This window comes from Leptonotus elevatus, chromosome 5 (assembly GCF_054856555.1).
Source record: "Leptonotus elevatus isolate MCC_2025b chromosome 5, RoL_Lele_1.0, whole genome shotgun sequence".
Lineage (NCBI taxonomy): Eukaryota > Metazoa > Chordata > Actinopteri > Syngnathiformes > Syngnathidae > Leptonotus > Leptonotus elevatus.
Genome location: NC_141243.1, coordinates 23,124,701 through 23,148,964, shown reverse-complemented (window position 1 = coordinate 23,148,964; position 24,264 = coordinate 23,124,701). Strand labels below are relative to the sequence as shown.

General features: G+C 39.9%; 1 protein-coding gene across 1 annotated transcript; it reads right to left on the bottom strand.

Annotated features, from left to right (window-relative positions):
* Positions 1-1,224: 1,224 nt before the first annotated feature.
* tcima (transcriptional and immune response regulator a) lies at positions 1,225-2,156 on the bottom strand. Its single transcript, XM_086076520.1, has one exon. It carries the CDS (start codon positions 2,058-2,060, stop codon positions 1,758-1,760), a length of 303 nt encoding a protein of 100 aa, XP_085932646.1. The 5' UTR covers positions 2,061-2,156; the 3' UTR covers positions 1,225-1,757.
* Positions 2,157-24,264: the final 22,108 nt, after the last annotated feature.

Genomic DNA, 24,264 nt, shown 5'->3' with positions numbered 1-24,264 from the left:
CAGTTGCAGTATGTGTCATAGAAGAGATGAGATAGTCAAAGATGAGCTCACCCCTGAGGGCGAGCTGTATTTCAATGCGGCTCACTCTACAGCATGCTGTATGCTCCAGCACGTGAGAGAGACACACACCAGCTCAGAGAGGCATCATGTGTAACATCTCAAGAAACTGGTTTGAGCCAGTAGAGGGACTATCAAAGCAAACAGATTAGGAGGCAGCCTCTCAAACCATCTTTGTGTCAGCAGAAAAAGCCTGCTGTAGACGCCTCTTATCCACTGATAAAAAGCTTAAAAAGCCAGCAGAAACATCTGAGGTAGCAGTAAATGTGCTACCAGCTTTCAGCATAGAAAAGTCATTTGCGATTCTGTTGTGAGGGATAAATCAGAAGGTGAAGAAGCAAACATGGCTAAAGCCTGTAATGCTACTTTTAAAAGGTTCTTATCTGGAGAGAAGGGATGATTAAATAGACTCCAGCGCAAACATACAGCGCAGAGGAATCAGCCCCGCCCTCCCCAGACTGATCTGAACTGGTTCTTGCCGGTCTGATGTAGCGCGTGGCTGTTTGAGGGAAACCCAGGGAGGCTTTATTACATCCTTCTCTGAGTAATACTCACCCTCCAACGGGCTTGTCTCATCAGAACAAAGAGAATGCAAACAGAAAATGTGCTAACCTCGCACTTTATGAAGAAAGACATTTGGGCTTGGTTACATGACTCAACATTTAATACCAACTGCTCTGAGCACCAGGCTGTGACAAACTTGCCTCTAATCAACAGTGTTGTGACTTTCACTTGTATATGGTGACTTGTAATTAATATGAATAGATTACAGCATATGTGAATGAATATTCTATTTTACCTCATATATTGGCATAATTAATTTTATAATTATCATAATAAACTGGTCACACTTGTGTTTTTTCCTCGGTTTTATGTGCACCCACTAATATATTATTTTCAACTATTATTATGGCTTTAGGAGCACAATGGTTTGTCACTTGAGCACCTTTACTTTCCTGCCTTTGTTTCCTCCTTCCCATGTTTACAGTTTGGGAATACGGGTAAAGCTGTTTTTTGGCCATTAAAGGTGACTTTGAAGCACAACAGTTATTACGCTAATAAACGTAAATTGTATCTTAACCCACACAAAGTATACTTTATGTGAGTCGTAAATGCTGGTTCATGTCAACTCAGAAATATGTGTGCATTGATGAATACACGGGACAGTTTAACTTTTGTAAACAAAGCAAATTTATTAAAAAGACAAAGAATGGGAAACCACATTCATGAAAATCATTGTGCTATTTGACATAAGAGTGACATTAGGGTTCAGTGCAGTGACAGTGTTCATGTTGAAAGAAGGCATGTGTTCAGGACAGGCATCCATGAAGGTTCTTCTTATGGCATTCAAGTCTCATCGAGTTGCAACTTTTCAGCAGAATCTCCTTTGTGTGCTGCTGCATGCTGCTTCACAGTGGAGCATCCACATGGCTGAATTCAAGTCTCAAGGAAGTCATTTTATGTCCATCATTGCTCCCGTCATCTTGTCTGGTTCCAACCGGTCATGGCTGGACTCTCCATCACCTCAGGCGCTGCAATGTGACCTCGCTGACGGCCTTTTGCTAGCCCATCATCGCCCCGGGTGAGCCACCACACTTGCAGTAGTCGGCTTTCGAGTCCCATCGGGAGCGTAGTCTCGTGTGTTTTGGGCTCCAAGTCGAGCCGAGTGAGAGAACACACAGGTGGCCGCAGCAGTGCCGTCAGCGTAGTTTGAGCATTTGCCGTAGCATGCCCGCGATCTGGAGGAACTTGTCCTTCTTCCTCTGCTTCAGAGCCATTAACGCCCGCGCCGTCTCTTCGGGGTCGTGCGAGTTGGAGAATATGCTCCGCACCCGCTCCTCCGCTTTCATGTCGCCCGTCTTCTGGAACAATCTGGTCAGGGCGTCCTGGCTCACGCTGTCGAAAATGTTGGCCACGGCTTTCTTGCGGTGAGCCGTGGCAAACTTGTTGCCGTAGACGCAAGGGCTGACACGGCGGCAGTCTGAAGACACGTACGCGGACATCTTGTCTCTCGCTTGGCGTGGCTGTGAGACTGAGGCTGAGCGGTGTCGCGCGGCTTGTGAAGCTCGGGTGAGTGCAGCTCAGGAAAGCTGAGCGGCGCGTATTTATACTGCTGCTGTGGGAGGATCACTCCGCCAGCCGGAAGTGACGTCAGCAGTCGTGAAGCAGAGAGAAGACCTTCCCCTCTTGGCGTAACATCATGCTGAGAGACCCCGGTGTAAAAAATAAATAAATAAATAAATAAGTAAATACATGTTTGGGCCCCTCTCCCCCAATTATTTCTCCCCTCCCTCAATTATATTTTCTTCCCCCAGCCAAGCCGCAGTGGCATTTGCAAATTTCGCTGTGCAAACGCGCACTTTTGATTGGTGGGCTGGTTTCACTCTTGGTCTTGGTTGGCTGCTGTCCTCGGCTTTCACGGAGTGTCCATTTTGAATGTTGTGTTTACAAACAGCAACGGGAAAACATCGGACATCACTTTTAATTTTTTTCGTTTGTAAACACTAACGTTCAAAAACTGACGCTCGAAGAAGCAGCCAACCAGGAATGAGCGTGTAAATTGTGTTTGTAAATGATAATTTCCACCACCCATACCATCCATTAGGGATATTCTAATTACAAAATAACTCTGGCCGGTTCCCCCCCTTTTCTTTCTTTCTTTTGTAATTGGCCCCTGCACCGTCGCACCGGCTGCACTGTCGATATTATTTACGCCAGCCCTCCAGTAAGACGGCACAAGCCGAGGCTGCCTGCCTGCTGCTGCTGATGTTGTTGTTGTTGTTGTTGCTGCTGCTGCTGCTGCTGCTGCAGGATGATGAAACTTAACTCGTGCATTACAGCATCACTTAGTATATTAGTTGAAGGACAATTTAGGCACCAACATTTGTGGTATTTATTTTGTTATACTTTATTTGATTTAAGTTGGTTAAATAGTACCATTGTGTGCAGTGTTAATTTGAGTATTTTGTTTAATTTAATTTTGACTTTTTTTTCTAAATGCAGTTTGTTTCATTTGTTTTTTTAGAGCAAATTTGTTAGTTCGTTATTAATTTTTATAAAATGATAAATTTGAGTTTTTTACAAAAAAATGTTTTAGTATTGTTTTTTTTCATATGCAGTGTGTTTGTCAAGGGCAAGATCAATATAAAAGCTCAATAAGTATTGTTTAATAAAGTAAACTACAATTATCAAACAAATACATATATAAAAAAGCTCACACGTCCGATTATTGTTTATCGGTTTTGTTCCAGATATTTGAAGTTTAAATACCTGTTCACAAGGAACCTTTTCGAAGAATCCCCACTTTTTTAAACTTGGAGAACTTGCCCATCTATTCATTTCGATTACAGAAGATGAGGAGAACTTTGAGGGATTTGTGGATGAGGATTGATCAAAAGTAATGTGAGAACATTGTTAAATACTTCAATAAAGTACAACCGAAATCAGTTGCTGCCTTTTTAAAAACATATGTGTTAGTGTGAAAGCATGCTGCCGTATGTTTTAAGCCAGTATATGTTTTACTATGACTGCGCCCAATTGTACTTATGGTCGTGAAAATACTGGTAAATTAAAAAAAAACTGAGAGAAGAGAATGCTTGAAAATAGTTTTTTAAATATCAAATAATTCTGGAGTACCCCCTAAAATGCCATTTTTCTCTTGTAACCTGCACCTCAACCCGCAATGACCAAAATAATGGCTGCAGCAAAAGTATGTCCTCTTTTCTATTTTTCTCTTCTTCTTTTTTTTTACCACATAATTAGCCTCAATTGAATGTCTCACTCTACCTCATGTAACCCTGTTATACCATAAATATGGTGGTACTTGAGTGCACCTTCTTGTGTTGCTTGATGTTTTCCTACACATCTTGAAAACTAGTTCAGTAACCTCAAAATGTCATTTATACAATAAATATTCACTCACAACACACGTAGCATTATATATATATATAAAACACTAAAATTAAAAACATTAAGAACTGCGCCGTGTGATAACATCACTGGGTAAACGAGTTCATTGTGTGCCATCTTTTGATCGCCAATGTCAGAGATTATTTTGATTATATGTTCATTGTTGTGGTTGTTTTGCAGCGGCATAGAACTGCAATGCAGCATATTTAGAGTTAAGTTTCCTCCCATAGCGCAGCAGTAAGGTAACTTGAGGCAACAACAATATTTGAGTGTGAAGTGCACTGTATCATACTCAGAACTGTTTGTAATATCTTGAGGCTTGCACAAGGCTCACTACATAAATATTATAAACAGCTCTTAGTATGATGCAGTGCTGCATATCCCTGAAAACCAAAACTACTGTGCTCATATGACTATGAGGGTATTGTTAAAATAATACTAATTAGTTGTATCAAAATACGATAATGTTGCAGTTCTATACCACCGTAACCTAAGACAATACTATAAATAAATTGTGAATTAATGTTTGTAGATGGCATCATTTGTAGTAAAGTACAGTACATCTCTTGCCTTAGATCTTGTTGTGCAGTTTCTTACCAGGCTGATGTTAATTATTGTTTGTTTGTTAGTTTAGTCCTGATTTATTTTCATGTGACGTAATTCTATTTATGATAGTGTAATTCAAAAAGCAAGTTTCTTTGATGTTATTAGATCGTGTAAGTGCACTTAGTGGGTGTGTTGTATAATGTGAGTTAATGATTTATTTATTTTTTGTGTTATCTTTTTAAATGTGCCATCTTTATAAAGGTACAATTTGTTGTCTTTGCATGTGGTAGCTGGTGAAGAGGAAGATTAACTGGCTTGCATTGCATGCAGGAAGAACTACATTATGTCATTGTTTTGTTTAGCAACGTATGCATATTTATTGTGTCATAAAAACAAGATTGTAAGGAGCATTAAAATCAATTATCTTTAGAAAAATGATGTCAAATGCAGTCTATTACACATCACTTACTAACAAATGTTACTTAAAGTGTGCTTATTTGTTTAGGTTCCTAAAATTCCTGAAATTTATTTTCTTCAAATGCGAGGGTCTTGAGTGGTATTTACATGTGCTGGCTGGGTGATCTTATCTCGTAAGGTCCAGAGGCCCCGTTCTGTCACAAATGTGGTAATAAACAGTGGCGTGCGTATAAGGCTTAAAAAAAAAACAGTTACACTGAGCTTTGCCCTCTCACATCCTGAGTGCCTTATAAGGAAAAGGAAAGTCCTTCACGCCAATGGTGATAAGTGACTCAGGAAGTATATTTTTTCCTGTGAGTGCAGCACAGTGAAGGTCACACAGTATGCCCGGCATGTGGCATTGACTGCCCTGTGGAACAATGAGCCAGGAATCCTTGGCGGGTTTGAAGTGAACTCGGGTCCAGCTTTTCCTGCCAAGTATGATTTCCAGGTCTGTGGGAACAATGCGTCGCCAAAGGATGATTATCTGACTGTCTGCAGGTGGCTTGGCTGGAGACATGAAAAGTCAATGCATTTCTTCATAAAAAAAAAAAGAAAAGATAGTTGGCTGCATATTTATGACCCCAAAGTTGTCCCCGGGTGCAAGGCACGAGCAATGCACAATGAGAATTCAGCGGGAAGACGAAAGCCAGAGCCTTGAGCTGTTGTGGACAACAATTATACACACTTTATCTAACTTATTTACTTTATCTAACAAAAGCGCCACTAAAATTAAACAAGGACTGAGGCTGCGTTGTTTTTTGTCCTCTGGGAGGTCGATTCTCAGGAGGCAGACAATTGGTTCACTCCCTTGTTTAAAGATCAAACCTTTTCCACATTGCTTTAAATTGAGCCGATATTGCATAACCAACGCTGACAAATGTCCCTAAAATAGAGTCCAAGTGACTGATAAAAGCTAATTGCCCAAGTTTTATAAGTCCAACATGTATTTGGATGGTAAATTAACATCCTTAAACTCTTAGTGTAGTAGGATCTATAATTTGATACATCTCTATTTGTTAAGTACAGCAGATTTTGATGCTCTAAATGAACTATAAGGCATGAGCCTGCAGTTTGACAATATCCAGAAATCTTTTGCAACATAGCAATTATACACTATTTATAGTCTGCAGTGTTGTATAAGGTGCACAGTTCATTCAACTCAGTGCTCTAAATGAGACCGACCGATTGATTACAAAAAAGAAATCAATGTTCAAATCTTGGCTCTGACCTTTGACAGAAGCACTGGCGGATGCACTTGACTTTCAAAATATGACTCCTTTTAGACTCTAATGATCAATAAAATATTTCTAAATTATGCACAAATAATGAAATACAGAGCATTATAGCATTTTATCACTCGTTCAGAGTATGGAATGCTTGCACAAACATTGCTGGACACAAAAAGTATTTCAAGATATGGGCTCTATTTTGCAAGTCTAGCATGGCAAGTGGCGTAAATGTTCATGGAGGCAGGTTGGACTGTGTGTTGGCAATTTCACAGATGTGTGCAAACTGGCATATTTCTAAAGCCTCGTTTCCACCGACGGTATCTACCCTACTCTAGCCTACTCTGCTCTGCTCTACATCAAAAAGCAGTGCGTCTCCACTGTCACGGCCACCACCCGGGAGCCGCTCCTCACTTTGCCAGTGATGTCATGCTAAAGCGACTGCAGCTAGCGTGCACTGCACACACAGGCAAAAACAATGGAGAGCGCAAACAATGGTTTGTGCCTGTTCATTTCAACCTGAAGACATCGAAAGAATATTGCAGCAACCAGAAGACTGCATTCGATAATGTTAAAAAGGTTTGCACCTCCTCAAAAGTCCAAACATGAATATGTTTGGAAGCCATTGTTGTCGTCTCTTCATCGTTAATGGCAGCTGTTTTCCCGGGGTGGTGGTTTGCGCAGCTGCACATTGATGATGACATCATTGGCCTCCAAAATAATTGTCACGTTTTGGAACTGGGCTACTTTTTTAAGAACCGCAATGGAGCAGTTACCAGAAAGAGCGAGTAGAGTAGAGCCGGGTAGATTTGTTGGTGGAGACGGGGCTTTTGCAGAGTAGAGTAGAGTAGAGTAGATACCATCAGTAGAAACGAGGCTTAAAAGAATGGTTTACGCCATTGTGAGTGTGATCAAAGCCAACTTTATTGGCTACAAATCAAAGCAGCCTCTGTCATTCCCTTTAAATGAGGTGCAATAATTCTCATGAAGAAATCTCTGTGTGGAAAAGGATACAGGAATCCGTGCATGACAAAAGCATTGTTGCCGGTTTGTGTGGCAACAGACAATGTAGGTGGGTACTAAAACGCAGAGTGAGCTGGTGATTTAAATATGTCCACAGACATCATGTATCTATCGATCCCCACCCGTGATCGTTCAGGTAAAGCCCAGTTTGGCGCGGAATGGTCCAACAAAAACAGTAAGCCATCTGCCTGCACCAAAATCAGGATACCATGTGTGTGCGAAAATTGAATCCATGATGTTATAACATCAGATTGGTTTGTTAATGTTTTGCACTTACTGTACTTTCATCGACATAACTTTTTAACCTCTGACTGTAACTTTGTTTATGAATGTTTATGAATCCGTTTTGTAAGAAAGTTGATAAATAAGGCTGCGTATTTCCATTATGTTTGACATACAGTATACCTGTAATAGCTTAGAGGGCTGTCGGACCAACCAATAACTGCCACTTAACTAATTTTCTCCCAAAAAACACATATGTGTGTGTGTCCCAAAGACGTATTTATACGTTTTTTATGTATGTATTTTTTATTTATTTATGCTAGAGCATACAGAAGGCTTTGATGCAGCCTCTCAAGTGGACAAAACGGTTGAAGCAATGGTAGTTATTACAAAAACGGCCAGCAGGTGGCAGCAGAGTACAAGAGATCAACCAGGGCCATGTTGAAAAAAACCTCAATTACTCACAATTCTAAATAGATTTGTGAATAATGATGAAATTTAGCTATATTCTAATACTAATTGCTGCAAAGCGGAAACAGATAGAAATATACTTTTTTTCTTGATGAAAGAAGAAACTCTAATCTTTCTTTTGGTAGGTCCCATGTTTTATAGCAATAGAACACAATATTCTGTGGGCCTTGCAAAATCAGTCAAAATCCAGTAAAACAGCTGGGAGCGAAGTGGATTGCATCAGTGAAAATGGCTGGGAGTGAATGAGTTAAATGGCATTATGGTTTCCAGAGTCTTGCAGCCCTCAACTGTTTGTTTATTATTATTGTTTATCAAGCTTTGTCATATTCTAAAAATAAAGTTAAACAAGGTTTGCATGAGAACACTATGTTGTACTTGCCTGTATTGTCTTTCTTACTTCTGCCTACTCCATTTGAACATATAAACTGTAACTAATGATGCTGTGGGTTTTTTTTGTTTGTGTTTTTTTTCTCTTCTTTTAAATCTTTATTTTTTTCCTGCTTGTTTATATGTTTATATGTTTAATAAACAAACAAACTACTTTTGACAATACATTTTTAAAAGTAGTTTCTGAGCATACCTTGACCTACTGCAATGGTTTTTAGCATGTTTAATAAATTAAAGGTAAAGAATAAGAAGTGGCCCCACTTTAATAGATTTTTTTTTAATTGTTTGTAGATGGAAAACATATGTGACCCGCTCCAGCAAAAGGGTCCGCATTTTGGCAACATTAGTTTTGAGCTAGACACAAAAATGTCGATTTTGAGATTTGTCCACAAATAACCTCCTTGAGATCTCTATAGTTTAATTCCCCAGCAGCACAAAAGTTAAAATTGTAATAGAATTGTATTAAAATGATCAACTATTAGTGCATATTTACAAAACTCTGTTGAACCATCAAAACAGTCATTTTCTTGATGTAACCAAAAGCATTTGAGACACATCCATGATGTTATCAATAAACTTACTTGTCATAGGCCACACCAAATGGCAAATTAGCTTTTAATCCACACAAAATTATTAAATCAAATTACCCACTGTGGTAATATGACTTCATTTAAACAAGAACATATCACAAGGACCAACAATAAAATAATCAAACTTGATGATGATGAAGATGAATTGTAAGATTAATGTGATCTTCAAAGTCGAGGCTGATTTCCTCCATTGAGAGGTCAAACTTCCTAAACCTTTAAAGGGTTCAAACACCGGACGATGCCTTATCTGCTGTTGGATTTGACTTGCCAGTCATATTTTAACAGTTCATTAAAAAATAAGTTAATGTCTTTTTACTAAGGTAGTGGTTGCTATGGACATTTGAAAGATGCAAGGCCCAAAACTTTAAACCTGTTTTTCTCAAAACTAACCTGCCAACATTAAAATTGCTGTAACTTTGTTCATTTTTGAGATACGTCCAACTTTGTCCATTTTTCACGTATCATCTTAAAGGGAATTAAGTATAGAATTCAAATCAGCACCAATCAAACAGAGCCAGGCAACAACATGACGGGACTCTGCGCGTTGACTGAAAATAACAAGTGTCAATAAGGCCACACCCTGAGATGGATACGAATTGGGGGATTTTGCTGCTCATTTCATATTCCACAAACACAACTTTAATCACAATGCCTTGTTTAGACTAGTGGGGTGCATGGGACATATTATCCATCTACCTATTATCTGAACCGATTACACTGAAAAGTTAAAAAATATATATTTTTTTTTACTTGACTTCTTTAATATATAATCCCACAGAAAGCAGAAGTTCTCCTTCTTTGAAGTTTGGGAAAAAACTCGAGTTGTTATTTTTTCATAATGTTTTTATATTATGAAGATTTTATTTACAGTTTAAGTTTCTCCTCCACACATGCATTGGGGTTAAAGGAAAAACATGTTTACTCTGTGTTTATAACAGTCATTAAGGGCTTACTGGAATATGTTACATCCAACAAACACCCAACGCGTCTGCTTGGCCAATGACTGCTTATGTAACCGTAGCACAGGAAATGAAGGGCAATTGGGTGAAGGAGTCTCTGAAAGTATATTTTGCATGTGTATTTTAGGACATCAACTGCAACGCCACTTGATGCTTTTATCATGAAATTGCATGTTGAAGAAAATCGCATGACTCAGTCAAAGCAGGAGAAGTAAAAAAAAAAAAGAAGAGGGTTGTTTGGTGAGCAACTGTCGCAAACCTGAAATGTCAAAGAAAGATATTCAAGGCTATAACACTCGGGAATACATTTCAGTATGTAATAGCAATCCCCTCCATACCATGCAATTATGCTTTCTAGGGCCTGTGAATCCGTGCAACCTGATTGGGTGCTCAGGTTCTCTGAGGTGATTCCTTTATTGCAGAACTGATTTAGATCTCACTCGGAAAATCTACCTTTGCCCACACATTTTGTTGAATTAGTTTGAATGGCAACATGACAGCACATTTTCATATTAGCCACCTGTATGTTAGTGTGAATTGTTTACCAGCATTCTAAAAATATATATATGGATGTAATTGTTTTCAATAGAAAACACCACAGTATTAATAATGCATAACTTCTAAAAAGCAGGAAGTGCAAGAGTGTGTGCAATGGAAAGTTGCTCAACAACGCACTACCCAGGAACAAATCACATCAAGCAATGACATCCGCTCACAAATGTCACACTAATATGCTATTAATTATTTTTTGACCTACAGTGCCTCATTGTTTCCATAACGACAATAATGTTTACGCTGCCGGTTTCCAAGTCAAAAATACAGCAGCTTGCAACAGGGACACACTTGAAAATGAAGATGTGATTACATTTTGAAGGCAAACCATTTTCCTCCGCTTATCTGGAGTCAGCGCACAGGGGCAGGGGAAGAGAGTCCAACGCCTGACATCTTTGCTCCAAGGAAAGCCCTCCATCATAATAAGGTGAGGGACATTTTTAAGCATTTTTTTTAACCCTATAAAGTCTAAACCATTAAATATATGAGAGAAAATTCAGATTCTTTGCAAATAGGGTTTATTGGTCCTTTTGAACAAACAAAGTTTTTTTTTAAATCAACTTCCACATGACTTTTGATTTGTGTCATATTTGCTTTCCTTTAAATTTGTACATTTATAACTAGGGATGGGCGATCGGGCCGATACCAGACATATTTCGTGGTATCGGTACTCGCGACGGCGATCAATACTGGTATCGGTCCCCGCTCTTGTGGCCGTTTTTCGGTCAGGTACTAAAGTCAGAAATGGTTATTTTGCATTTATTGACCGCCACAGATACCTTGAGTACGAAAAATCAGAGAGATTTTTCCTGTCTCGAGTACTCATTTGGACGCACAGGCTACTTTTGATTTAGCCACTTACATCACCAACACAAGGGAAAGAAGAAGAAGCGGATGTTACTTATTTGATTCAAGCAGGGGGAAGGAAGGAATTAAAAATAAATAAAAGGTGCGAGCGGAATGCGGTGAACAGGTTTTCGTAGGTGAACCTGCAGAAGGATCATCATCACTCGCAGGAGCCCAATGCAGTGGCGCTTGCCGCGAGCGGGGTGGCGGCGGCTCGGCCCAGAGGCCGACCATCACGTCCACTCAACCTGGTTCAGGCCAGGCCACGGCTGGCGTGAGGTAAGTTTCGGCATTTGCGCCCAAGGCGCCATGAATGGAGTGAACGACAAAATACATGAAAATGTGTATGTTGTTTTAGCGTAAAGGCTGCAACGTTATGTTTCAACTGGCTCCCGATTTAAGATGTGGCCTGTCGGGCAATATAGTAGCTAATGTGTTTCGTGTCTGCAGTTTCATCACAAGCTAGATTCATCCCAAGGTTGTTGTTTTTTAAACCACTGATGCCGTCATACCACAACAGAAAAGGTGAGGTATTTTTAATTGTTTAAAATACTGTACAGGGTGTACATGTTTTTACATAAATAGAAATTCATTTTATTTATCTATTTTTTGAAATGCATTTTATTGTATGCTCTATGCAAAATGACTTTTATGAAAGAATATAATTGTCATTAATTTCAATAAATTTTAAGGAAATTTGCTAGAATTAGGATTTATGTCTTTATTTAAAAATCTGTCATTATTTTATTTTTTAAAATTGTATGTATCATAAGTACTAATGGCATCTGCACTTGGTATCGGTATCGGTGAGTACTGTACTGAAGATTTGAGTATCATTGTCAGTGTCAAAAAAAGTGGTATCGAACATCCCTATTTATAACTGTCAAAAATATAATAATAAACAGACATATCAAACATATTAGTATTTCCAAAAATCATTTCCCACTATTAAATAACTATAAGTGTCTCTTCTTTCTCAATTGGGGCGATCTTTCAAGGTAGCTGGAAAAGCCATCAGCTGGGTGATACTGCCCTCTAATGGATAATGCATGCAATGTATGTGTCAGATCATATACGTCAGGCTTTAAGTGATAAAAAAAATATACTCATGAAATAGAGGGCTCAAAATGTCTTGTATTTAATATGATACGTCTGGCTTTATAGGGTTGAATTTGGGTCACGCAACCAAGGAGAGGTACTGTGGGTACCTAAACTGAAAAAAATTAAAACAAAAAAAAAAGCCTCCTAAAATATCCAAGAATAATCAGAAACAAATATTTATGCGAATCCACGGGTGCCAAACCGCAATTATGCAGGAGTTGACTGTAACGGAACTTGACTAAATCCAGATTGAAATATTTCAACAAGTACTGCAGACATGAAGCATTTTATGTAATGTTGTCAAACCTGTGCTTTAAGATGGTAAAAGATGAATTGTTATAGCACTGAAAGTAAAAAGATAATTTCATCCAAATATTAAAAATGATTGTATTATGGTCAAATGTTCAAAGACTTTGCCCATAAAAAAAGGAAGACAATCTACACCTCTTACTTGCATGACGTTATCGGTGCACAGTATTTTAAAATGGTAACCTACTATTTTTGTGAAGTGTCTGAAAAAGATGAGAGTGTATATTTCCATCGTGCCTTTATAGTTTTTTTTAAATCCAAGTGCCATCATGTTCAAATGCACCATACATTTCTATTTCAAACTCAAAATATTTTAAATAGACTCTTACAGAGGCAAGCAGTCTTTACAGTAACTTGCACACAAAGCGCAGTTCAAATTTCCTCTGTTCTCATATTGTTCCTTGTTCACTCTATCTACCAGCACCCGGGGAGGGTCTGACCTGTGCATGCAGATTAAATGACTGAGCAGTGAGCCCGCATGGACGACCAGGCAATGCCAGGCGTTATCACGCTGAACTGGCTCAATCCGGCTCACACTCGCTTTGCGGCTCTCTGCGCCGCCGGGGGCCTGAGGCCAAACGTAATGTTCGTCTGTCCACGCGATGGATGTTGCACTGTGCCAGAAACAGCGGGCCTCTCTCAATCAGGTGGATCATATTAAGGTCACTCTTGTACAAAATGACTTGGAGGCCCCATTGCAGGCCCCCTGCTTGATATCATAAACTTGTATTATACTGCATCTCATAGTTTTTTTTTTTTTTTTAAAGATTAAGGTAATCTATTGATGTGGTCCATTCCATGCATGCCTTCTACCCACATATATTGATAAAGTGGACCACCCATTTTCAGTGTAAGAGTCAGCTGTGGAGAGGTGAGTAATATCCATCGCTACAGAGTTGGATACCTGACATATTTCGAAGCTCAGAAAAAATAAACGGCCCCGATCAAATGGTGTTATGTCACAACAACAGCATAAAATTGGCCTAAGCAAAGACAAGAACGTTGAGTTTTGGTTAACACTGTGAGAAAAATTTACCAATATTATTAATTTTTATACAGAATCAGATTCAGAAAACTTTATTCAGTTGTAGTCTGAGGTAACCAAAATATCAACTCATCTCATAATATAAGAAATTATTATATTGTACAAGTGGTCATAATGTACCATTTTGGCTTTAAATGCTTTTTTATGTTTTGACCCTCATCATCAAAATGTTTGAGAAACAACAAATATAAGGGTACGACCAAATGCTTTTATTTATTTTTTTACTTTTTTTTAAGAGAGATCAGGAGGGTAGGGGGAACTTGCTCTTATATCAAGTATTCTTTAGTTTATTTTGCTGTCACGTTGTTGAACAGTGTAGAATTGATTGAAGTATAATTAAAAGTTTTGAAAGCAAGCGTTTGAATTAAGGTCAAAATTGAAATGTAGCCTAATCTTCTATTTTTGGTTCATATATTCATGTCCTACTCCAGAGCAGTCATGAACCTCACCGTACGTCATTATTTCAAAGCCTCACTGTACGTCACTACTTCAAAACCATAAAACTCCAACTTCAGTAACAATAATGTCACTTGTTAGTTTACTTGAGATTCCGTATCAAAGTTTTTGTTACTTACTACTCATAAAATATTTTTATCTTGTCGACTTAGTAGTACCATACATTCCTTCTTGAAACTTTCGCTCAAAACACGCTGGTCTTTTGGTGATCCTGAAAACCAAAAAGAAGTCCGCAGGTTCTAGACCATAGGTGCCAAACTCTGGTCTTCGAGGGCCGCAGTCCTGCAGGTTTTGGAGGTTTCCCTCTTCCAACACAAGCTGATTCCAATCAACAGGATCGTTATCAGGCTTATGCAGTGCTTGCTGATGAGCTGATCATATATCAGCTGTGTTGGTTCTCCAAAACCTGCAGGATTGCGGCCCTTGAGGACCGGAGTTTGACACCTATGTTCGAGACCGTTCTCTGTTCAGGCTGAAGTGCTCTGGAACGCCCTAGCCATGGAAATTACAGCTACTACCTCAGTAGAAATGTTTACATCTTGACTCAAGAACTATGTTTATACACTTGCATTTAGTTAAGCTACATGTAAGCCTATTTTAGAACCACTTCCTCTCCTTCTCGACCCTCCTCTCCAGCTCGGAGACGGGGTGAGGTGGGCCACCTTCCTGGAGGCGATGCTATGGAGAATTCTGCAGTGACTGATCGGAGGATCCACTTCTCCAAAGGTGTCTTCCTACAGTGCTTCGTCTTATTAACTGGACTCTCGCGCTGTTCTAGTTAACATTGTAAAGTACCAAATTATGTGGTAAATGTTGCCCACTCGGCATCCATCCAAATAAGATCTCAACTGCTGTTTACTTTACCTCTCTTTGTCCTTTTTACATTGTGTTTTGACAAAGAAAGGAGTAGTAAGTGGCCTACAGCTATCACAATCCAATTATAGAGAATGAAAGTCAAAGGTCATTAGAAGAAAAAATACTCATGCTAAGTACAGATGCCTGAAAAATCGACTTGGTTACAGAACGTTTATTTGCAGTTTGTTACACCCTACCACTGGCAAGAGACGGGTTGCATCCTGGACCAAAGCCGACCTGGCCTGGCTACAAGCCAGGCACAAGCACAAGCACAAGCTCTGTTCAGTAATAATAATGACATTATAGCATGTTGAAAAATGAGACGCCAACAGATATGCGACCCAAATCTTGACAATAGGCGTTCGTCTTTCATCATTAAAAACAGTTATATTTGTTCCTTATTGTTATAACTATGGTTAACATATAATGCATTCCCAGGTTACTTCTACTTCAATTATTTTCTATTGTTTCAATACAAACATCTATGCTTGACCATCATCTTCTTACAGATAGCATTTGACCACGTATTTTAGGAGTACAAATGATGACGATGATGAAAATGATCAACAATTAACCTAGATCGCATTTAACAATATTTTTAGTACTTTCTACAATGTTTAGGTGAATGTGATGTATGAAACATTTCAAAACTTTATTTTTATTTTTAATGATTATTGTAGTGAGCCAATCCCTAAGTGGTGTTAAAAACTAGCAGACGTCAACACTAATGGATGTGCGCAAAATCCATCCAAAGACAACACAGAACAAAGAAGTGATGAGGTCTGGTGAGGCGCCAACCAAAGGAAAGTGCTGGAGCCGGTCGTAAGCGGTCCCATTGTTCATCGTGGCGGGAGGGCCAGGTCACGCAAGGATGAGGATGATCAGGAACAAGTAAGTCATCAGTGGTACTCTCATGGATTTCAAAGCAATACAGTACACACCTACTGTGCTGTAGACTTGGTTATTGTAAAAATGAGAAACAGCCTTCTGTGTCTAAAGGTAACACAATCTTTTTGTGGCAGTAATATCGCCATATGAATATGTGGGGAAATGAGTGGGAAGGAAGTCATCAGGTATAGTAGGAGTGTTGTTGTTTTTTACTATTGGGCTATCAATGATTTGTTTTTATAAAAAAATTAAAAATAAACACTCTTTAAAGTATCATCCATTTAATTAACTCAATTGGCTACCATTACCAACTAGAGCCTATATAAATATATCATAGTAAGTGTTGATATTCCAATGAACAGAACGGATATAAAAAAAAATATATATATATAGTATATATATTAATTTATTTGCTCTTCAGAATTAACAAGACCATGGTGACTTTTAAATTTATGCGATATAGTGCTTCATTCTTTTTTCTTCTTTTTTTTTTTTACATTTCGACTGTAGATATATGCAGCACATGAAATAGGGAAATAAAATGTGTGACTTTTAATTGTCCTGGAATTATCTAAAAGGAAGTCTAGCAGCTGGTCTTTCAGGAAATTCTATGAGCTCAGAGAGATTGAGGATTGCTTAGTGTGGTGACTTGAAGGTGGAACTGAGAATCTCAGCTTGCGTCAGGGTGAGGCTGGTTCAAACCGGTATGCTGGTTAGCAAAACAAGCCTGAGAAGCTCGTGACGGGAGACAAAGAAACATATATGATGTGTGTTTATGTTGTGTCATTTTTATTTAGTTAGGTTGTATTGGTATTGTAATTTTTTTTTTTAATTGACTAAAATATACAATTAGTAAATCTGTAGTTTGAGTTTTGGTCTCAGAACATAGAATATCTGACAGCAACAGAAAGGAGAAAGGCAGACAAGTGGAGTCATTGAGGGCAAATACTTGTTGTAAATAAATAACCGTGACTGTCCTAAACACACAAGTAAACTTTTGCTTTCAGCTTGGGCCTCTGAAAACACAATAATTGACAACAGGCGAGAGTTAGAGAGAAGGGAGTGAAAGATAAAGATAAAGAGGCAACACTGAAATGAGGTCAACAGTCACTCAGTCGCTGCCTCTGAGTGCGCTGCAATACTACCAAGGTTATAGAGATGAGAATTGAGCAAGTAAGCCGTCTTTTTCATGATCATCCCCTCCAGTTTGATGCAGTGGCACGTGGCACGTATTAAACAACATCCACGTGCGGTGGGTGTGCGGCATAGTCTCAGACTCAGCATTCCGTTGACTGCGAGAGAAATATATGTTTTTCTTGTATCATTTGACATAAAATACATGGAACAACATATCCTCGTGCCGTCCTTTTTTTTTTATTGTGACACATTATGGCACAGTCTCCATTTTGTGTACATGATACTTGAGGTGTGATAACTTAGTCATTTATGAATATCTTTTTACTTCCAGCCACTCAAAATGTTCAGTGGCATCAGACCAATCCATACATAGTTTTTAATTAATTAATAATGAATCTTGGTGCAAGCTTCCTGGAATCCACCTGGAGTGGAAGGTCACGAGAGGACAACCATCTGGCCAGGCTGGTAAACAGGGGCTGGGGAACGCCAGCGTTCCGCCAGTCTCCGATTTCGAGCCGCTGTGCGGGTGGGAGCTGTACGAGCCTCACACCAGACTCTGCGGGCATGCCAGAGACTTTCCTGCACAGAGGGAACTGCTACGTCGGCCTCCTGGGCTGGGAAAAGTGGGGGTTGGAAAACATTAGAGGCCATGAATGGAGACATACCAGTGGTGGAGCAAACCAGACAGTTGTGGGCATACTCGACCGATGGAAGGTGAGTTGACCAGGAAACTGGGTTCCGAGAGATTACACGATGTCGGCACGATGTAGAGGTCCAGGTCCAGGTCCTGATTCACCCGCTCAGTCTGGCCGTTTGTTTGAGGGTGGTCACCCGATGACAGCCTGGCTGATACCTCTAACACCTGGCAGAAGGCCTTTCAAACACGGGAGGAGAATTGTGGACCTCTGTCTGACACAATGCCTTTCGGAATGCCATGGAGTCTAAAAACGTGCTGAATAAGTAGATTGGCAGACTCGGGAGTCAAAGGTAATATAGGTAAGCCTTGGAAAAACGGTAAGCCTTGAAAAAACTGTCAACAATTGTTACCTTCTGACGGAATACGTAGAAATCAAGCTTTTTGTGAAACGATATTATTTCATGCACTCTAGTGAATTTGACACCTTTCTTTCCCCATGAATGATGCCACAAACACCTAAACAGTGCTTTACTTCTGTAAAACACTACCACCAACAATGAAAATGTGTTTTTTGATAGCAAAATACGTTTATTTACATTCAACAGTGTAACAATTTGACAAAACAATTTGGCAAACTATTTACAAATGTGTGCATGTGTGGTACTATTTACAATTGTGTGGATGTTTCAACTACACAGTTTTTCTTTTTGTGGGGTATATTGTGTAATACTCCCCTGCGTGCAAGGGGACGCAGCAGGATTTGCACCACAGATTAGTTTCACTGCGATTGCCCCTTCGCGTGCAGACCCTACACTTTCTTGCCGGCCTTTTTTTCCGAGGAGTAGCAGGTATGTACTGCAGTGTGTGTTTGGCCATGTTGTCATCAAGTCTACTCTCAGGATCATGATATGGTGACCCGGTGTTACGTCTGGCTTCCTCATGTCCTTCAGTTCCTATACCGGGTGGTAAGAGATGTTCTGATCCATCTTATCCACTCCATTCATGGTGGCATCGTAGTCCAGAACCAGTGTCTTCTCCGTGATCAGACTGTACCCACTCCTCCGATGAATATGCATTGGACTCGGGGTACTCTTCATCGTCCGATTGAATGTCCGCCTGTGCAGAAGTGCTCGTTTTCCGGCGTTAGCATCGCTAGCCAGTGAGGCTTTACGACGTGATCGAAGCAGCCGCGTCAACGCTTCCAACTTCGGCGTCAACCTCGGAGTCACCATCATCATCATCAATGTGCTCTTTAGCACTGGTCGATGCTTTACGTCTTTGAAAAAAATGCTCAAGCGTGAGCTGCTTCAACCGGTCGCCATTTTCGCTTCCTCAGCCATTCTCCCCTCAACACTCTAGCTCCACCTCACGTCTTCTACTACTGACTCCTATCCGATCTTGTCCAAAGAGAGTCATCGCTGCCATCTAGTGCCCATAAATAGTCATTATACTAACTCGATCTGCTTGATACTTTGAGCACAGCTGGCCAAGGCTTTCCTCCACCCGTTTCCATTAAAAAACATAGTTAATGTCTTTTAACGTTTTTGGCGGCACTCATTTGGATTTTACTAAACGTTATTAAACGTTTTTGGCGGTCAAAGAGTTAAGATGCATGTGATTAGGGGAGGGCGGCTCAGCAGCTGTATGGCTCACCAGTGCGCCTCCTTTAACTGATGAGCGTGCTCTTTTAGTAGAAGGGGACATTGGACTCTGAGGTGGCCACCCTGGCCACAGTAGAAACAGAGCCTTTGCTGGGAACGGTGTTGACGCTCTTCAGGTGTTGGCTTAATCCTCCCAAGCTGCATGGGTTCCTCAGTGCTGGCGGTAGAAAGTGTCAGTGGTGGAGGAGTTCTGGAAGGAGGTGGCAGGAGGAATGGTGGCTGCTGTCGTAGAGACGTGGGCCGAGAGGGATTAACTCTTTCCTTGCGTCTCTCACGGAGGCAGTTGTCCAAGCGAATAGCTAAAGAGATTAGTTCTTCTAAGGAAGAGGTCTGGTCACAAGCAGCTAACTCGTCCTTTAACTCCTCACTTAACTCCTGTAGAAAAACCTCTTCTAATGCAGCCTCGTTCCACCTGCTCTCTGCTGCGAGAATGCAGAAATCAATTGAGTACGTGGTCAGAACCCTGACGTAGACAAAGAAGCCTATTAATGGCCTCCTTTCCTTTGATCGGATGCTCAAAGACCTTGAGCATTTCAGCAGTGAACAACTAACTCGTCGTCGCTACAAACTGGTGAATTCGCTTAGGCAAAGGCTACAGCCCAAGCTTATGCTTTATCAGATAACAAACGCATAATAAATGTTATTTTGGAACCATCAGTGGCATAAGTGGAGGGCTGCTGATTAAACACAAGACAACACTGGTGAATAAACTCACTAAATGACCCTGAAATTCCTGGGTACCTGACAGGGGTTGGAATGAAAGGTTCCCGGGGAAGGGTGGGCAGGTTTGCTGGAGGAACAGGAGCGGGAGGAGCCGGAGCCTGGGGCATGGAGAGCTGGGTGGCAACCTGGTCCAAGCGTCTGTCAAACTGGGTCATGCTGCTGTTGAGTTTGCTGAAGGAGTCCATGATTTCTTAAAGGACCTTTTCATGCAGCCCGACTAGTGCTCCTTGAGAGGCCAAAGCCTGCCAGATCTTATCCCTCTCTGCGGGGTCCATGTTGACCAGAGAATTCTGTTACGGATTATCTGGATGAGATGGCAACAAGTGTTAAAAAAAAAAGAGTAACAGTTTATTTGCTGAGGTCTGGTAAGAAAAAACAAAAATAGACTCAGGAGGCAGGCAATCAGGCAGGGAGTGGGCGGGCTGGCTGGAGAAGCTTCACGACAAAAACTGTATAAAAAAAAACAAAGGTCCAGGGTAAAACAGGTTACAAAAACTTTGTGGGGACATCAGGTATAATGCAAAACTAGTAACACTGGAAGATATACTGTGTTGAACTAACGGATGAGCTAGAATTCTCTGGCACCATCCTTCTTCTTCTTCTTCTTCTTCTTCTTCTTCTTCTTCTTCAGTGTCTTCAGTGTTGCACTCGTTTTCTGTTTTTTTATTGAACCAAGTTAAACCACCATTTTGATTAGTACCTTGTGTATGCACGGGAAGCACATCTGTGTGAATTTCTTGTTCGTTGGTCTCGGCAAGTTCTTCTTTGGTTCAGCTGCAGCGGACAAGACACCAACCCAAAGAAGACCTTGCCTTGCCAAGACCAACAAAGAAGAAATGCCGGCGCCATGTGCAAAGTGAATTTGAGGAAAAATGATGCAGCTTGGTCTTACGGATTGGATCAGATTGGTTCGAATAAAAAACAAACCAATATTGATCCGGTCATTTCGGCTTGGATGGGACTCATGTTTGAGGTTGAGATCTGGAGGCTTGAAACTGAAACACGAGACTGACTTGTTTTTGTTTATTCATTTTCGGCACCGTAACCAATTAATATCAGATATGGGATGACTGTTCCAATTTCGTTTGTTGTGCTAAGATGAGGGCCAATAAATTGACAGAATAAAGATAAACTTGATGAGCTTGCTTGAACTTAAACTTAAACTTATCTTCAAATAAGAAGTGCTCAGAGCAAATACAGGTGAATGGGTGTGTGTGGGTAGCTTGCTGGCCCAATATAAGGACTGTGACAATTTTAGATTAAAGCAAAGAAGAGGCGATAGAGGTGTTAGTTACTAAATAAGTTTCATTTTATTGTTTTATTTAAATCTTATCTATACACGATTAGATTGTTTTATATTTCAAATTCCATAATGACAGCCGTGGGAATTACCAGAGCGTGACGTCAAAGGAAAATTCATCAATTGGCACTGCTTCATCGATAATTATATACCTGAGTAATTATTGTCAATGTACCCTTATCAAGTTGGTTTCTCTGTTCCAAAGATTTTATCAGTAAAAATGATGAAAAAGATAACACTGAAAAATGTTAGCAGGCTACTATGACTTGTATAAGCATTTGCTAGCCTGAATACAGATAAGAACTTGCTCCAAATACAATCATGCTGAAATGGATCATATTGCCGCCAGGCATTTTTTTTTTTTTTTTTTTTTTTCCATATCCACTCCCACAGTCATCATTGATCATAAAGGTCATACCAGTGGTTGAATGACATGTACTGTCCCTGGCTTGACTCTATCATCCAAATGTTTACTTCTCTGCAGAGGTAACCCCAGGCATTTGGAGCCACATGAAAAAGTATCACTTTTCAAATGCAACTCTCTTGGACCCTGTCCCTCAGAATTGTCATCACTTTTCCTCCTGTTTACATTGTATCTAGAGCGTATTTCTAATCTAATGCAAGTCATATTTCTCCACAATGTCAGGCCATTTGAAACCGCCTGCAGGCTGGACAGCTGACAGACGGAGCAAACACTTTATGCATCATCCAAGTGCAGTCCTAAGTCTTTGAAGGGGACACGATGCGTTCACATAGAGGTCGCTTTAGAATCTGAAAACAGACAGGCACTGCTCCCTGGTGGTGGTATTGTGTGATGCAAACTATTTAACATGAACGTTTCCAAGTGCAGTTAACATTTTTCCCATAGTGATCAATTATAATTAAAGATTTCCACCAATTGACAACATTTTTGCCACCATAAAATCTTCATTATTTTAACATTACTGTGTTAACTTAAGCCAATTACACACATACTGAAATTGGTCCAAATTTGAAGATTTTTGCTCCCATGCAATCAAAGTCAGCAAAGGCCGAATACGAAGTTGTCTCCGAAAGATTATTCTAAGCAAATATCTTGCAGTGTGCGGTGTGTTGAGAGAGATACTTGAAACAGTCGGGCCGGCAGTTTTAAATGAAATATAAAATGCAGCAGCACTTTCAGACTGTTCATACTATGACAATGACACTTGAAAAGCTGCGAAAGAGAAAGTTGAAGAAACAAAAAATCAAAAATTCAAAAACTATCTGAGTCTAATCAGTCTAAAACAGTGGAGATGTGTGTTGACAATCCTGAGGTGATGATGAGGTCCAGTGGATGACCTTTGATTTGGGCGGGCTAAGAAATATGGTGATTTGAAATTCATGCAGTTAAAGAACATTTAAAAAAATCTGCCAAATTCTTTCTCACCATATTTACAAATGAATTGTACGGGGATGGAATGCTTTTTGTGGAAGAGATCGTGCGCCTGTGCTCACTCAGCCACGTCTCTGGTAAAAAATAAATAAATAAACACGATCAGATCAAGTCATTGATAAGAATGACTTTTTAAAAGAGACCTTACAGTTTAAAACAACATAGTCCTGACCAACAATCAATTATGGTAGCTCAGCAGAATGCTAAACTTCCCAATTAATGCTGCTGCTGCTGCTGACATTCTGCTGTGAGGGTTTGGAGGTGCCCGTAGAACGTGGACCTGCCTTATGCCTTTTCCCATGTGAACAGTGTTAAATAAATAAAAAACTATATGACTTTTGATTATTCATCAGCAGGTCTATTCTACTGTCTATTCAATGCAATTTATTAATCAGAATAAGGTAATGACAAAAAACATGCACTTGTCTTGTGCAATATGAGTCAATGCAGTAATGCTAAATAGACCTACATACATAGCCTATATTATACATATAGAGAATACCGAATTTATTTATAATAAAACGTTTTCCATTTTTAAATAGATGGTAGATCATTTTGACTTGGTGATTTTAGAATTTTTTTGCATGCAGAAAAAGTGTGTGCACCCCTGGTGAGTGGTGACATGGCATGACGTCAGCCACTGGCGTTTGTATGGGTAATTTGCGCCCCCTTGTGTCAAGATAGGAGATGCAAGGTGGAAAGTTGAAATATTATTATACAAGGACATCAGAGATTATTTTGAATCGTGGGAGGCCACGCGGCAACACTTTAAAAAAAAATAGCAATCTAATCGTTAACGTAAAGAAAGAAAGCATCCTGGGAAGGAAGAAAAAGAAAAGATGGGCGGGGTGGGGGTCAAGGGAGCATTTAAGGGGATTATCCGGCTTTGGGCTGCGATGGCCCATTTTGCAATAATAAACTCTCATTATGTTTTTATTTTAATCAGGAAAATTACATGCATTTTCAATTTCAGTTTTGGAGAAATCGATCAATAACTTACTAACATCGCTGAACGCTAGTTTCTGACTCAACTGCGCAAATCTTTAGCGTCACTAAATGTCTAAAAATTGAGACCAATTACCACCAAAATTAATACGAACAGTCCTACTCTTGTCCATACCAACCTGTCAATTTTATCAAAGTGAAAACAACGACAACAACAACAATCAGCACAATATTATTTTGATTTTGAGGAGGTGATGTTTTTTTTCCTGATAGGAGCTCACATAATAAATAATGTACTGATCGCTTTTATATTTTCACAGGTTGAGGTGGACAAGAGTAGGAATGTGCATATGCATGTTTTGATGAAGACTGGTCACTGTTTTCAGACAGTCGGTGACAAAAAAACGTGACAAAGCAAACCAGAAAAATTGCCTCCTCCTTGACAGAGTGAGATGGGGAAAAAGGTAGGCCGCGCCCAAAAAGTAGGCGGGGCAAAATTTGTCAAACGTCGTCATGTAAAACTCGTGAGATTTTCAGAGGGGGGAA